This window comes from Phyllostomus hastatus, unplaced genomic scaffold, assembly GCF_019186645.2.
Source record: "Phyllostomus hastatus isolate PE091 unplaced genomic scaffold, TTU_PhHast_1.1 phas_scaffold_345, whole genome shotgun sequence".
NCBI classification, from domain to species: Eukaryota; Metazoa; Chordata; class Mammalia; order Chiroptera; family Phyllostomidae; genus Phyllostomus; species Phyllostomus hastatus.
The window spans coordinates 5,161,734-5,178,380 of NW_025334024.1; the positions used below are offsets into that span (position 1 = coordinate 5,161,734).

A 16,647-nucleotide genomic window follows, 5' to 3' on the forward strand; every position below is an offset into this window, starting at 1 on the left:
TATTTTTAAACCCTTCACTGAGGATATGTCCTCAGTTTATTGATTTTAGAGAGACAGGAAGACAGACATAGAGAGAGAGAGTGGTCCCCTCCCATTCACTTCCCGACTGGGGACTGAACACGAAACCTAGGCATGTGCCCCGACTAGGAATCAAACCCACAACCTTTTGGTGTACAGGACGATGCTCCAACAAATTGAGTCACCTGGCCAGGGCAAAGATTTTTATTTTTTGGCCTGCCATTCATCAGCCGAAAACCCAACCCCGACAGTCCATTCCTAAATGCTAGGCAACATCTTCCCCTTTGCCCTGACAGTTCAGAGTCCACAGAACTTAGCAGAGCACAGACTTTGCAGGTTCGTCTTGTTTGCATCCAGATTCCTCTGCTACTAAGCTGGGCAGTCTTGAGCAAGTTACTGAACCTCTCTGAATTCTTAAGACCTTTATCTGCACATGGAGTTAGCCAATGCCTTTCTCACAGAGTTGTGGTAACAATTAAGTAGGTCAAGTGTCTGAGATTCATGGGGCCATCCATGGTGGCTCCTTTGTCTCTCCCTTTGGGGACGGTGCTCAGTGCTGGCAGACATCTCTGGCCATTTGGGGACACAGCCCTGAAGCCACTCTCCCCCTAGGCTGATCTGCTGCTGGGAATCAGGTGCAGGGGGCAGTGTCCCCATTTAGTAAGCCCTGTCCCCTGGTGCCTTTTGCCTCCAGCTCTTATGACATGTATCTCCCACCCAGATCATTAACAAGTTTAGTTTAATGGCAGTTTGCTCCTGAAAACCAGCCTTCGTAACTGGAAAAGAAAAGTGATTCTCGCCTGCCTTCCGTCTCCGGCTGTGGTGCCGCTCACCCACCTGATGGTCTGGTGCTGCAGGGAGTCGGGGTCCGTGGCATTCACCGTCAGCAGCATGCTGCCCACGGAGATGTTCTCCTGCCGGGTCACCATCATGGGGTTGGGGTAGAAAACCGGACCCTCGTTGACATCCAGGACGGTGATGTGGACGGTCGCCGTGGAGCTGGGGCCATAGGAGACGTCGGGTACCAGCGGGTCCTCATTCTCCACTTTGATCAGCAGGGTGTGGAAGGCGGAGATCTCGTAGTCCAGAGGCTGGAATGCAGAGAGGGGGGCTCAGCACGTGTGTGTGCCATGAGAGCTTTTGTATCAAGTCCCCCTGACATTCCACAAGCACAGGAGGATGTTTAGGGATGGATCCAATTTTCGTGGGCTAAGTTTTATGCAGTTTGGGGGTGCTCTTTAAGAAAAAGTACATGAAACATACAGATACAAAGATCTGGGGCCTCCCTTCTAAGATCTCTTTCAGCCCCTCAGTGGCAACCTGACATTAAAAGGCTTCCCACTTGTTGGGAACAGCCCTGCCTGGTTTCAGAAGCTGTAACCCCACCCCCCACTCCCCACCCCTGCCCAGGGCTCCCGAATACAAGGAGGGTCAAGGTCAAGTCCTGGCCCTGACATCAATAACTACAGAACTTGTAAAACCATAGGCCATCCCTGCACCTTCCGGACTCTCAGCCTTCCCATAAATAAAGCCCCACGACAAAGGACTGTTGTAAAGATGAGAGGAGACGACACATGTTGAACATTTCAGGCAGAGACTGGTCTAGAGTCTGATACAATAACAAGCTGCTAAGAATGTGAGAAAGAAGAATGTGAAATCAAAATAGCTGGGGAGCCCCTGCCCTCCCGCCTGGTTTTTCATGTTCGTTCCCAGGCCCGCATTCCCTGACCGGGAGGCTAGCTGCAGAGTAACCACGATGTGAACAACTGCACGGCACCGACACCGACAGAGGGGAGCAGAGAGGGGGAGGGAGCCACACAGGGAGGGACTGGCTTTTCCGGAGAGCGGAACCGCTCTAGTGTTCGCTTCCATTTGCACCCCAGAGTGGGTAGCAGTTCTAGGTTGTACGATGCCCCGGGCCATCCACTGGGGCTGGTGAAAAAACATCGGGTCTCTGCTCCAGTCCCCTCTGACCTGCCCTGGGTCCTGTGAGATTAAGAAACCCTCTGTAGTCTCAGGTCTTCGACCCTGTTGGTACGACTTGCTTGGTGCAGGGTCTCTGTGTGAGGGATGGCAGGAGATTGAAAATAAAGTTACAGAGGTGCAATTCAACTAATATTTCATCAAGTGCCAAAAGAGGGCGTGGACCGCTATCCTGGAGGACTTAAAGGCTGGGACAGCGGGGCCACACGGGAAGGTGGAGGGAGCTGGGGTGTGCTGTCTGGAAGAGGGGAGGACTTGGAAGGAATCCAAGAGAGACTTTTAAGTCTGACAGGACTGGGGGTCAGGGATGCCTGCTCTCTCGACGCTTGCTTCTCCTCTGAGGACGCAAGAGAAAACAGACCTGAGATGCAGGGTGGGTTCTATTCTGCTGAAAGAGTAACTCTGACATTTTGAAGTAGGGTTACAAAACAGCTAAGGGAGTTTCCGATCAGAGGGTTTTAAAGAGGAAACAGGTGCTCATTTCCCAGAACCAGCAGGGTTTGATCACGTATGGAGGCAGGATTCCCTGGCAAACCACACGACCCGAGACTCCCTCTCGTTCTTCAGTGCGCTGGCGGCTGGCTGCTTAGGGCGGGACTATATGCGCCGGCTGCCCCATGGCCATGCCCGCCCCGCTTCTCCCTTGCCCACCTCTTACTGCGAAGGCTTTCCTTGCAGCTGAGGGTGGACATGTGTCACCTGGCTAATGACATGTCATGGAAAACTACCTGGGTGACCCATGAAAAATATATTTTCTTCTCTAGTGAGAGGATAGGGGCACGTAAGAGCCAGCACTCTTTCCCTCTCCCTTTGTCTGTCTATCTGTCTGTCTCACTTGCCTGGTTGCCTCTTTGCTTCCTGTCTTACACTACAGCACTGGGAAGATGTGATGGCTGGGGCTTTGGCAGCCATTTTATTTCATGAGGAAAAAGCCAGAAGCATCTTCATTGCCCCTTTCTGTCTCTCTGACACCTTGAGTTGCCAGCGAATCCTAGACTTCCCTACCTTCATTTAGTTATGGAGATCATTAGATTATCTTTATTATTTAAGCCACTATCAGCCACTATGGTAGTCTGTTACCTGAGTTGAAAGTATTCCTAATGGATACACTAGGTTGCTGGCAAAGTGGAGAGCACGGGGACTGTGGCCAGGCCTGCCTCTACAAGGCTGCTGGGGCTCTTACTCCAGTGTGCTGAGAAGCAGGGAGAGCTCAGGGCTTTTGTCGGGATTCATGTGGCAGGTGGAGGAAGGGAGGGGAGTCTCCATCTTAATTGTGAAGCACAGGAGGTCCACTCACTAGAAAAACCGAAGCCCAGGCAAAGCGCCAGGCTCGAGTGAGCACCTCCTCTCCAGGAGCCCGCAGGTGGAAACTTCTCATCTGGTGGCAGTGCTCACCCATGAGGCTGTGAACACCAGGCTCACCTGGGCACCTCTCCTTCACGCTCCGATTCAGCAGGTGTGGTGTGGTGCGGTCTGCATCTTAACTAGTATTCTAGGTGATTCTTTTACAGGCTGACATTCAGCGCAGAGTGCTGTGCAAACTCAAACCCGTGCTGGGAGAGCTTTGCTCCTCCAGGAGGCAGGAGGGGTGTGCATTTACCCACACTTTGTCTTCCGGTGCGGGCCCGGAAACCGCCCCACAGCTCTCACAGACCCAGGGCTAGCTGTGCAGGGCGGTCGGTGGCCGAGTTATTTTAGGATGTTCACAGCTTTGGAACTGCCACGGTGGGTGCAGGAGGGCAGTGTCAGGATCTCCGAACAATTCGGCCTTTGCCTGCGTCATTTGGGAAGAAGAATTGGGAAGACTCAGAGGCTGCTCTTTCCAGGCAAACATCTGAGGTTCACTTTGGATGAGGTACTGAAAAGGCAGGCTTGGGAGGAACGCAGGGCCCTGATGCTCTGGAGCAAGCCACAAGCTTCGTAGGATCTCTCTTCTCAATGGCTTCTGCTCCCAGGGTGTTGTGGAACTTCGTGGGTATAGCTGTTTACAGGGCCCCAGTGCTAGCCTGAGTAATGACCCCCAAATGTGCCTACCATTCTAATCCCACAAACCTGTGACTATGTGACCTTCCATGGCAAAAGGGTCTTTGCTCATGTGACCAGGCTAAGGACCTTGCGGTGGGGAGATGACCCTGGATCATCCGGGCAGGCCCGATGGCATCACAAAGGCCCTTAAGAGAGGGAGGCAGGAAGGTCAAAGGAAGAACTGGATGCGATGCTGGAAGCAGAGGGTCGGAGTCAGAGAGAGATATAAAGACGCTGTGCCGCAGGCTCTGAAGACGCAGGAAGGGGCTACGAGCCAACCAGTGCAGGTGGCTGCAGGAGCTGGAAAAGATAAGGAAACTGATCCTCCTGTCCAGCCTCCAGAAGCAATCAGTCCTGCAACCTGAGCCCTGTGGGATTGATTCTGGAGCTTGGGCCCCCAAAAGTATAAGAAGAAATTTTTTTAAGTCATTAAAACATTAACAAGTGTTTTTTTTAAGTCACCAAGTTTGTGGTCATTGGTTACAGCAGCCTCAGTGTACAGGCTCAAGTGTCCACCATTGTTCTAAATGATTTTACATATTAGCTCATGAATTCCTCGCAATAGCTCCAAGAGGTGGGTTGTATTATCACCCTCATTTTACAGATGAGGAAACTGAGGCAGAGAACATATATTAGGTGTCTTGGCCAAGGGCAGAAGGGGTAGGTAGCAATGTTCCTGCTTTGTCCACAGCTACAATTACTACTACTACGATTACTCCCTGCTTTTGAGGCAAATGGCTCTACCCACTAGAGAAGAAGCTGTTCCAGTGAGTGTCCTGGTCCGGCAGGACCTCTCTCCAGAACTTCCCAGAGAGGAAAGCGTGTGAAGATGCTTCCAGGACACTGAGATGCCCGTGTGTTCGGCCACCACCTCCCTCCCACCCAGTGTTTCCAGAGCACGTGCTGGAGCCCAGGGCTTGACGTTCATCATCACGTTTTCTCCTCATCCACCCGCAATCAGGGAGGGGCGGCAGGGAGGGCAGCGGTGCTCACCCGAGGTTTCACACCAAGACCCAGCCCGTGGGCATAATTATCTCCTGCTTCTAAGAGAGTAACTGAGACTCTGCTGAGAAAGATGAAGAAGAAATGCAATAATACCCATTTGGGGCACAGATCTCTAAAAAACCTTATTCCATTTTTTGGAATAAACGTATTCCATTTAAAAAACGTATTCCATTTTTTGCATATCTTTGATAGTTCATTCTCAAACACATGGAGTTGGGATTTTTGAAGGTAACACATTAAGTCTGAGATTTCCAGAACCTGTAAAACAGGTTGGTTTATGACTGAGGATACACCTGTAAGCCATGAACCTCTTTCTTTTTAGTTCCCAGGAGTGAGACACCAGGGCTGACTAGTCTCCAGTTCCCCACGAGGCCCGGCCACGAGTCCCCCACCCTACCTCAGCCTTCAGAATGCGTGTGCGGGGGGAGGAGCCAATGGGAGCCCCCTCACCTTGACGACGGAAAGCATCCCCTCGTTGGTTTGCGGGTTGGTGTGGATTTCGAAGCTCTGGCCAGGGTTTCCATTGATGATGGTGTAGGCGGCCCTCCACGCGCCTGTGGTGGGGTCATCCTTGTCTTCGACTGTCAAGTTGACGATAACTCCCACGGCTCCTTCTTCGACTGTGGCCTGAAACTGCAAACAAAGAAGATGGGCGCTATCACTATTTTGGGGGCCACCATACCATACCACCATACCATACCCATACCATATGCCTGGTATTGGGTGCGTTACCATTATCATCTCATTTCATGGTGAATAATGACAGGAAGACTGTGATGCAGAGCAGGGGGCCTCTTCCCTGTGCCCCTCTCCTGTCCGCCTGAAGGGAGACGGCCACAAGGACCCAGGGGAGGGTTGAGCCACAAGGGGATGGGGGTGTGGGTCTCTGAGTCACAACACGGACGGGAGCAGCCTAGTGGCCAGGAACGCCTGCCTGAACCGTTGGTGAGTGAGCAGTAAACTTCTGTTGAGTTCGAGCTGTCATACCGAGTTGCTGCCTGAGGTCCTGCGGCCTCACCTGCCCGAAACAACAGGGTGACCAGAGGACCAAGATGCCACGGCTCGTCAGGGCAGGGACTGGAGCGGAACCCCCGTGGTCTGATCCAGAGCTTCTCTGCTCAGTCGCACCATGTTCTCCAGCAAAGAAAGCCTTGCACTCAATGAGTGTGACTTTAAAAAGCTATCTTCTAAGGAAACATATAAATCAAGTGTTTGAGGCCTTGTTGTACCTGTGCTTTCATTGTAATACATCTCGAATACTTGTTGCAAGTAGGTGCGGTAAAAATAAATCAATAAATGAAAAATTGGCTTTCCCCATAGATAGAGAACTTCACAAGCTATTATTAGCACATTCTTTTAGATGGAAGCATAAAGTATTGTTTTGGTGCTTACCTCTGACACAGTGCAGGTGAACAGTAATCCATTTGCAAATATTTCACAAACAAGTAATACCAATAAGCTGACAAGAAGAAGCAATATCTTGGAATTTCAATTAGTAAGAAAGTGAATCTAGAGACAGAAAGGCGACGTCAAAAAGCCCTTGTGTTCAAAGAGAAGTAATTTGAGAAATGAGGTTTCAAAAGCAGTGGCTGATTAATTGACTTGCAAATCATTCATCATAAGCCTTAATCTTGATGATTTGGGGGTGGAAAGGGGCTGGGAACTAATTTGTCTCTTGCACCTCGGGCAAACCTGGGTGCATTCTTTCCCTTCCATACAAGGGGGGCTGGGACATTCTTCGAGCACACGCGCTAGATGGGAAGTAGCGGGAGTGCGGAGGGAGAGGGAGGGGCCTGTCACAGAGATGCAGCTCCAGCGGACAGCTGTTTTGGCCTGCTTCCTCTGATTCTTGTTTAAGTAAGTCCTACCGTGTACCTTTCCCTCCTCCTCCAGAAAGTCATAGAATTCCCAAGCTGGAACTCTAGACTGGCATTTCTCAGGCCTGCCTGCACATTAGAATCTTTTCAGGCTTAAAAAAAACACTTAAAAAAACCAACAATCCAAGAACCTGGGTTCTGTGGTCCTATTCCCATTCAGTTGGTCTTGGGTAAGGCCTGGGGTTTAGTATTTTCTTAATCTGCAGGCATAATTGTAATATGAAGCTTGGGGTGAGAAGCACGATTGAGTCCAGGTTCAAGGATGGCAAGGAGCTGTCCGTGGGAGAGCCAGCCTTGTGTATTGGTGTTGAGGGGCCTGCAGGAAGGAGGGCTGTGCCATCTACTGCTGTCTGCCATGTGTCCAGGAGCAGGGCATGGTGGCACATGTGCTGTCTATTGCTTTTGGATTGCAGATGAAGATACACATACAGGGAGGGAAGGAAGGAAGAGGTTTATCCAAAACTGTTTAGTGAACCAAAGGGCAGATCCAAGCTTCCCGGATCCCACTAATCTCTGCTTTCAACATATTCTATTGCTCATGCCCACACAGGAGCCACATTGCTTACTCCAGTCCTTCACTCCCTGCTGCAGTCTACACCCAGAGGACTAGTTCTCTGTCCCTGCTGATTGCAGTAGACCTCAGCTCATAACCAGTTCTTTTAGCTCTTCTGACATTTGTGCATTTGAACATCAGGTGGACAACTACTTGGGCATGGGTAGTGCTAAGACTAGAGGATACTGGGAACCACCAGTCAGGTAGAAATGTTACATCTAATATTTAGGTGAGACATTGCTTTGTCAAAGCAGGTGGGAGTCAGGTTGCTGAGATGAAGACACTATAAGAACAGACCATGAACTCTGACTGGTGTGGCTGTTGGCTGGGCATCATTCTGCAAAGCAAAATGTTGCAGGTTTGATTCCCGGTCAGTGCACACAGCTGGGTTGCAAGTTTGGTTCCTAGTTGGGGCACGTACGAGAGGCAACCGATTGATATTTCTCTCTCACGTTGTTGTTTCTCTCCCTCGCTTTCTCCCTCCCTACCCCACTCTCTAAAAGTAAATAAATAAAATCTACAAAGAAAAAGAACAGATCATGATTTGAGGAAGCTGGAGATTCTACGTGCATCTGTCTTGCACATGGCTTTATCTCTAGCCCCACACAGGATGCAAGGTATGTAGAAGGGTCTCAGTAGATATTTGTTGAATAAGTGAACAGTCTTAACTACAGGAAGTGGAACCTGGCATCAAAAGCGAGTGCTGAGAGGACACGTGAAGAGGTAAAACTGTGCAGGAGTAAGTAAGACTAAGAGGGACTGGCTCTCTGACTGACACCTGGTTCTGCCACTTCCCTGAATGCCCCAGAAAGGTTGGGAATGGACTGATCTCTCTTGTTCTCCGGGACATCTCCACAGGGCTGCATTATGACTTTTGCGGACCTTAGGTATATTTGCCTTTGTTGGATCCTTCTATCATAATATGTTTTCATGGGCTTTAAAAATTTCATTTTTTTCCCTGATGTGAGGAAACAATTAAAATTTTACTTGACCTTAAAATTATTTTAAGGTTGATGTTAGAACCCTAGACACTGTGTCTATGGTACTGATGGACAATTCAGTCCCGACCCCCAGTACATAGCACAGTGCCAGCCACGTGGAAATCTGCTGGATGGACAGATGAATGGATAGATGAATGAATGACCGTGTAAGTGAATGAACCTGTAAAATTAATGTGATTAATGTGTAGGCCGAGTCTAAGTAAGACAAGTTTATGCAGCTTGACCCAAGAACCCTGTTTCCATGGCCACAGCACCCACCAGAGGGGGTAAGACTGAATGCCTTTTTAGTGTGTGGACAAAAACATGCAAGAGAAAATGAGAAGATGGGGTTGTTCTAGGAATTCTCCAAGTTTCTACTGTGGCCCTAACGTATCCTTGGATGTAGTAATATAGAAATGTAGACACGTTTACCTACCATCTACCTATTCACCATCCACCATTCACTCACCATCCATCCACCCATCTCCCAGCCAGCTGGACAACACACATTTGGTAAGACGGCTTCTGCATGCCAGGTGTTAGATATAGCAGTATGTTCTAGGGGTATACTAGTAGAAACCAGACGTGCTGTGTGCATAATGATAAAAATGTGTTCAGTGCCGGGACAGAAATAACATGTAGTTCCCGGAGAGCCTGCATCTTAGGGAGATGATGAGAGGAGGTGGGTACCTGGCCCAGACTGGGGAGAGTCATTAGGGAAGAGCTCCCTGGGACCTGACGGAAGAGGAGGAGGCAGTGAGTGAAAGTGAGGCTGAAGTCCTGGCACGTGGAACAGCAGGTGCAAAGGCCAGCGGCAGAGGGAGTGGGGTGCCTTTGTGCAACAGCGGGCAGGTGGTGGTGGCTGGAGCGCAGGGGAGGGCTGAGGAGAACTGTTTGCTCGTGGGCTCTGGAGGAGGATAGAGGCAGATTACGTGGGGCCTTTGGGGCCACAGAAAGACATTTGGAATTTACTTTGAAAGAAAGTGGAGTCTAATCAAGGAACTGGATTATGTTTAAACATACTCCTAAGAGAATTCAGAAAAAAACTTTTAAATATAGAAAACATTCAATGCAATTATTATAGTCTTTATTAAGACCATTATCTGATTCTTGCATAAACTATAAAGCCAGTCTCCTTGAGCATCCATTTAGAAACTCATTATTGCTTAATTAAATACTCATTGTATTAATTCTATTCAATGTTTTAACCCCATTATGTAATTCAAGAATGGAAAATTAAATAGATTAAAATGAAATAGTACCATTTTATATTTCTATAGCAATGCTCACTTCATGATTTAAAAACAATAGACAGACATTAATTTACCACACCAGAGAAGGAGAAAATATTTATTGTAACATTACTTCCTCTAATTGGAAAAAAATAGATAAAGTTACTTTTCTGTTAAACTGTGTGGCAAATCAAATAATAGATGCAAAGTGTCTTTGTACGTAATGAGTGTGGGCAATTGGCTTGGGATGTACTGAGGCTCATTAGCTCTCTCCTCTAAATTCAGAATTGAGTTATTTCATCCTTCTTTCTTTGACAAAGTGGGGTGAGCTTTGTAATGGATGTTTAGGAAGAGCCTGCCTGGACTTGCCACAGAGGCCACCCATCACCAGGGGAAGGAGGGACTTGCCTTTTATCATACACCAAGAATGAATGCTCTTTCTCAGAGAGCAGAGAGCTGGTCTTTAGGTTAAGGTTAACCTGGAAGGTAAAAATACTGACTAGCAGGCTAGGAAGCTGCACGTGGGGAGGAAGTGAAGTGAATGGCTTTATGGGACTGGACACATGCAAGCTTGAATGCTTGATGAATGGAGTCCAGGTTCATGAGCTGCCAACCCTAAGGTTTAGTGGAGAACTGACGTTGAACTTGAAAATCTGGGATGTAGTCATCTGGACCCTGGCTCTGGAATATTAAAAGCTAGACAAGTTCCCAGAAAGTTTTATAAACAAGTTTCTACTTGTGAGGATAAAAGAGTGAGGGAGAGATCATAAGAAATTTAACTTGCAAACACTTTTATGAGCCTATATTTATGTAAATGATACAGATTTGGGGGAAAATCTCATCTCTGGCTGATAGCCTAATGGATGGAAACTGATTGATATAAATAATGCTTTCAAGAACCTTGGCACGTTGACTGACATAGGGTAGGAAATACATATTTGTTAGTGATAATGATAATGACGATGATGGATTTCATTCTGTATCATATGAAATTCTTAGAAATAAATTGGAGGATATGATTGAAACACCTGTGATTCTTTCTATTCTCATTAGTCTGCCTTGCAATGTAGTTGTATATGTGGTACCTTATTTCTCTGGATTGGCGTGGAAGAAGCTCTTTTCTTTTCATTTATGTATACCTGATACACATATTTACCTATCCTTGCCTTGCTCTAACACCAGGCCCTTCATTGCCGAGGCATGTGATGTTAATATAGCACCCACATGCAGAAGGGTGGAAGCTGCGCTAGGTACCATACCGCAGCTGAGCTGCACCTCACACCATACATGAAACGTGAAAGGTTAAACAATAAACCTTTTAGAGAAAGCAATAAAACATAGGAGAATATTTTTATTCAGCTTACACTTAGTGTTTGTTTACTTTATATGTAATATTACATATAATATAAAATATCTAAAAATATAAAATGAGGCGATGACCAGAGGGAAAGTGGGATGGTGGAGGTAGAAGAGGGTAAGGCGGGGGGTAAATAGTGACAGAAAGTCACTATTGACTTTGGGTGGTGAAAACACAATTCAGTATACAGATGATGTATTATAGAATTGTATACTTGAAACCCATATAATTTTATTAACCAATGTCACCCCAATAAAGTCACTAAAAATAAAAATATAAAATAAGGTAAAGATATGAGACCTGTAACTATATATGTTGAGTGTACATAACATGAATATTTCAATGAAATTTTAGTAAATGTACAGAATTCTAAGTAAAGTTCAGCTGGTAAGTTAAAGAAGCCCTCATGTTTAAGAAGTGGTTAGCAGCAGAGCCCTATACGACACTCTGAAGTTGCTTGGCTGAGAACCAGTCTGCTCACCAGCCTGACGTTGAGATGCCCAGCACCTACTGAGTCCTCCTGTGTCCGTGTCCCAGTGGGACACTGTAGCTGGACCCCAAGGTGACTGGTGGACAAAGCTGGGAGGAAGACATTCAGGAACCCACCAGGCCGTCATGGTCCCAGACACTGGTGAACATCTTTTACTTTTTCTCCAACTATTTACAACTTTCTAAGTGCTTCATTCTCATTGAAGATGAGGAGAGGTATCAAAACTTTGCTTTTCAACACTCATGGGACACGACAGTTCATACAGTGAAGACACAAGTCAGATGCCAGAGCCAGAGCTCCCAGCAGCCGTGAGCATTCCTGCCCTTTCCAGCAGAGACAGCCTGGGGCATGCCCCGTCCAGCTGTGAGCCTGGAGATTCCCCCAGACACCCAACACCAGACCTTTCATAAAGTGAGAGCATTGTAAGTAGCGGTTATGTTTTAGGATCATTTTATCTGGAGAATAAAAGCCTACGATTCAGGGAAGATGACAGTGCACGTGCATGTGCCAGTCTCACGATGAAAATCATGACCATATCTTCTCTATTGTCACTGAGAAAAAGAAGAGTGAGTGAAATTGTAGTTTCAGTGGCAGAGATCATAGAATTTCTAGGTGATTGACGAGGGTCTTCTTTTCCTGAAGGTCCTGAAAGGTTTTGAGTAAGTGTAGTTCAGGGCGCCTGCATGACCTATGAAACATTTTGAAGGAACTATGCCCTCCCCACGCTGCTCCCGAATAGAGTGTTACTAGGAGGTAATTGTGTATCACGTGATCCTAACTTCCTTGGTCAGAGTTGATTGGACCCAGGAGACCAACCCATTGGCTGTTTCAGGAAGAACCAGATGGTTTCTCTAACCTTTTGAGCTCAGAGAAATAGAGGCTATAATCAGAGAGGGAAGGGTTCTTAAACACAAAGTTTCTGAGTAGTTGGACTTGGGGTGGCCATTTTTTGCCATTTGGACACTGACGAACTATCAGATAAATACAGTGGGCATAGAGAAGCAAAAAGTGGCGACATTGAAAGGCAAACTGAAGAGAGACCTTGAGGTACAAAGGACAAAGGACAGATTAGGAAGTGTCCTTGATCTCTGCTCCCATTCCTACACCCACAAGGTCCCCGTGCTTCCTGTCTGCTGGATGCTCTGTGTCTGCCAACAACTTCGTCTTTGCTCCAGCCATCTGGAGGGGGTTTCTACTCCTTGGGACTAACGGAGCCGTGGGGAAAACAGGTCAGTTGGATGCCTGCCATTCTCAGCAAGTATATGTGGTCCTTCTCATGATGATTTGGGTTCCACAGATGTTTCCTCCAGTATACTTTTATTTTCTTCCTCTACACTTTGCTACGGAAAATCTCACACACTTGAGAAAGCAGACAGAATGCTGAGCCCCAGCAGCCCCCATCAGGCCACAGAGAGCTGCAGCTCCTGTCCCTGGTACGTCTCCTCTGTGCACCCCCGTCTCCCCATCTCCGCAGGATTTGGAGCAAATCCCAAGCATATCGTTGCATCTGCAAACATTTCTGTGTGTATTTCTAAAGTATAAAGACTCTTTGTAAGAAAACATAATTAAAGTTCCTTTTTGATCCAATGTACATTAATTTCTTCTACTGACAATTGTATTTTTCTTTTGTGCCAGATGCTCTGGTAAAAGTATTTGCATGTTGCCTCTGTTATGGAGAGAGCGAGTACCTACTGGGCATGGTAAAGGACAGTTACAAAGGGGTCTATTAGACTTCTCCACTTAACGAACTTCCCAGTTGAATGTTTTAAGCCATCCACCATCGATCAACAGGCAAGGAAATGCAAAGCCAAATGTGGAGACAGTTCAACAATAATAAGGGATAGCAGCCCAACTACAAAGAAACATACTCGTGAGTGAGACCACTCTCCAAGATTCATTGACATCCAGGCAATGTGCTTCTTGCTCCAGGAGAGCCAGTAACAATGTCCCCTAGGTCATGTGACTCCCTCACCCAGGGAAGCCCCAGGCTGGAAGGAGCATGACGTCCCTGGAGGGACACCATCTGTGGTCCCACTCCAATAAGAAGAAAGACCAAGTCTCTCCTGGCTTCCTGGCTCTACAGCTACAGGGAGATGGGCCAACAGGAAAGGGAGGGAACCAATATTCACTGCCTGGTCTGGCAGGAACTGCCCTCTTCCCTCTCAATGCATGCTCCTCGGTGCTGATTCATTTCCTAAGAGCGGTTTCCATGTGCTGGCTGCAGACACCTAGGGGGTGCTGGGCCCACGACTGTTGAGGAGGATGCTGGCCAATTGCTTGCTGTCTGGGGGCCCACCCTCCACTTTCCAATGACTGTATCCTTCCTCTGTCTGACCTTGCCTACTAGAGCTCCTCAAATCTGCCAAACACAGATGCACACGTTTGCAAAACTCAAAAAGTGAGTTTTCAGGAAGATGAAGCTCAGATAACAGCACATGTCTTGTTTTTGTGCAAAACAAAATGAAAACATGTAACCCACCAGAGATTGACAGGCATTTAATGCAGCTGGGCAGCGGTGCTGCAGCTGTGTTCCTGGGAACTCGGGGTGCGTGTGAGGGGGCACAGGGGTCAGACCAACGCATCAAGTGTTTTTCCTCTAAACAATAAAGTCTCAACCTGCTTATATTTTGTCTGCTTGGTATATTAGATTTCCTGCCTCAGATTTTGTTGAAAACAAAAGTTTTGCTGCTTAAAAGAAGTTTGAAAATCCTCGCCTTAGGGACTGATGAAATAAATTTTACATTAGATGGTGAGAGAAAAACAAGAGCCGAGGAGCAGACATGCCTACGTTTCCCCTCTAAATGCCGGGCATGGCCACTTTATTTTATCTTACATTAGCATCTCTTCTTCAGTTGAGCTTCTCTTTAAAAAAATGAAAGAAAAGCCAAAACACATTTGTACAGCTGACGAGATAATTGGAAATAGTTTAATTTTGAGAAGCAAAGAGATTTTCTGTACAGATACGCATTCAACCACAAACATCCGATTTTGGATGAAGTATGACATTTTTTAGGAACAATAGCATGGTCTGCTCTAAAGACTTTGGCATTTGGTTCATGCAATGCTGCAGATTTACAGAAGTGGAAAATTCAATGAAACGGGGCAAGTTCTGATCTACCTCTAAGTCCTGGGTAAATTCCTGATGAATTCTGTAACTTCTCTGCAGCCCCGTTCACTTATCTGAGTCAGAAGCAGGGTGTCAGGCTAGAGCAGAAGTTCTTAATGCTGACTACACGTTAGAATCACTTGAAAATCTTCAAAAACTACCCATGATTTAGGGCCCCATATTCAGGGATTTTTCTTGGGCAGGGCCCAGGCATTTGCATGTCTAAGAACTCCCCCAGATGATTCTAATGCCCAGCCAGGGCTGAGAACAAATGCTTGAGATGACTCCTGAGGTCCCTGCCTGGCGTTGTGATGGAACATTAGGAAGATCTCTGTGGCCCACACCAGCTTGTGTTGCATCCTAACAGGTGAAGACCTCGGGTTGGGAGCGCCAAAGATGACACTGCCGGGGAGCCCTGAGAATTCCTACAGCGCTGTGCCCAAGGAGCTCGCGGGGCTGCTGGGTAGGCCGATGGGATACATTGGCCAATGAAAGCACAGGGCCGTCTCCTGGGAGCCATCTCTTTCACTACCGCAAAAGTAAATCCCATATCCATTAAGTAGTCATCCATTTCTCTACCCCTCCCAACCCCTAATAACCACGAATCTGCTGTTTGTCTCCATGGATTTGCTGTTCACTTAGCATACTCTTCGCAAGGTTCATCCATGTCGTAGTGTGTGTATGTATGTGTCTGTGCTATGTTCCTTTTACGGGTGAGTAGCATTGCATTGTACAGACCGACCACACGTTGTTTACCCATTCTTCTGTGGATCTACATACACAAGGGTTATCTCTAGGGTAGCTACTGTGCATAGTGCTGCGGTGAATGTACATGTACAAGTTTTTGCATGGACCTAAGTTTTCATTCTCCCAGGTAGAGAGCTGGGAGTGGAATTGTTGGCTCATTCCCCAAGGTGACTCTGTGTTTAAGGTGGTGTGGATTTAGGGAAGGTGATGTTAGGCCCACCAACATGTAGGGCGCAGCTGAGCTGCACCTTTCAGGCCCATGAGGCTGAGTACCACTTGCTGGCTTCCTGGCACTTACTGCTTCCTGGCTCCCACAGGAGGAAAGGCAGTTATCTGAGAATGAGGCGGCCCTCTTTGAATGCACGAGGGGTCTGGGGGGACAGCTATGAGAGCCTTGTCTCTTTTGAAGCCTTTGACTAAACCCACTTGGAGCAGCTTCTTTTTCCCCAGCTTGGGTGGGGGTGCTGTGCAGGTTAATGCTGAAACAAGGCAGACCCCATGGAGCTCATGGAGAACAAAGCCGTCCCCCCTCTAACTAGAGGAAGTGCCTCTTTAATCTCCTGAGCTGCAGGAAAATTGACACAGTTGGTTAGGCTCCTGATGCTAACAGCCTGGTACAAATAAGGACAAGAGAAACCTTCTGCTTTCATTACAAGGGATTTGTACATATTCATACACGGAATTGACTTACAGCTTCTAATTTATATTTAAATCCCAGTGTCTTAGTCAGAAGAAACTGCTGTAAAGCCATCATGTGTGTCTGTACCACCGATTTCTGTTTCGGATAGATCCCACTGGCCTGACTGTGGTTCCCATCAGCACACCTACATATTTCTTTCCAGATGTGGCTTAAGGAATTTCTGAGAACATCTGAGTCCCACAGGGAGAAGTGGTGAATGAGACTCACTCCCTTTGGAATCAGACCTGATGAAGGTGGGCGGTGGGGAGGAAAATTATCCTCTGTCCCACCTGGGCTCCGATCCCAGGGTGGACTAACGTAACAGAAGTCTGTGTGGGGAGAGAGGTGGCCCTATGGCACTCTTTCACACTGATAGACAAACCAGGGAAAGTTACTCATGTTCGACACCACATCGAGCTCTATCACCTATTGGCTGTGTGACCATGGGCCAGTCACTTACCCTCTCTGTTCTTGATTTCCTCATCGGCAAAATGAGAATAATTATAGTGCCTGCCCTCTTAGGAGTATCATGATGATTAAGTGAGATTATAACTGCTTTGATGAATGCTTGACACGTAATAAGGAACATGCTTAT

General features: G+C 47.3%; 1 protein-coding gene across 1 annotated transcript in view; it reads right to left on the minus strand.

The window, feature by feature from the left end:
* Positions 1 to 16,647, minus strand: part of CDH13 (cadherin 13) — a 1,008,841-nt gene that overhangs the window by 89,431 nt on the left and 902,763 nt on the right. Inside the window, exons 9-10 of the mRNA XM_045818585.1 lie at positions 5,482 to 5,664; positions 856 to 1,109 (exon numbers count right to left, since the gene is read on the minus strand). Of these exons, the coding sequence (XP_045674541.1) occupies positions 856 to 1,109; positions 5,482 to 5,664 (437 nt within the window). The remainder of the gene's footprint in view (positions 1 to 855; positions 1,110 to 5,481; positions 5,665 to 16,647) is intronic.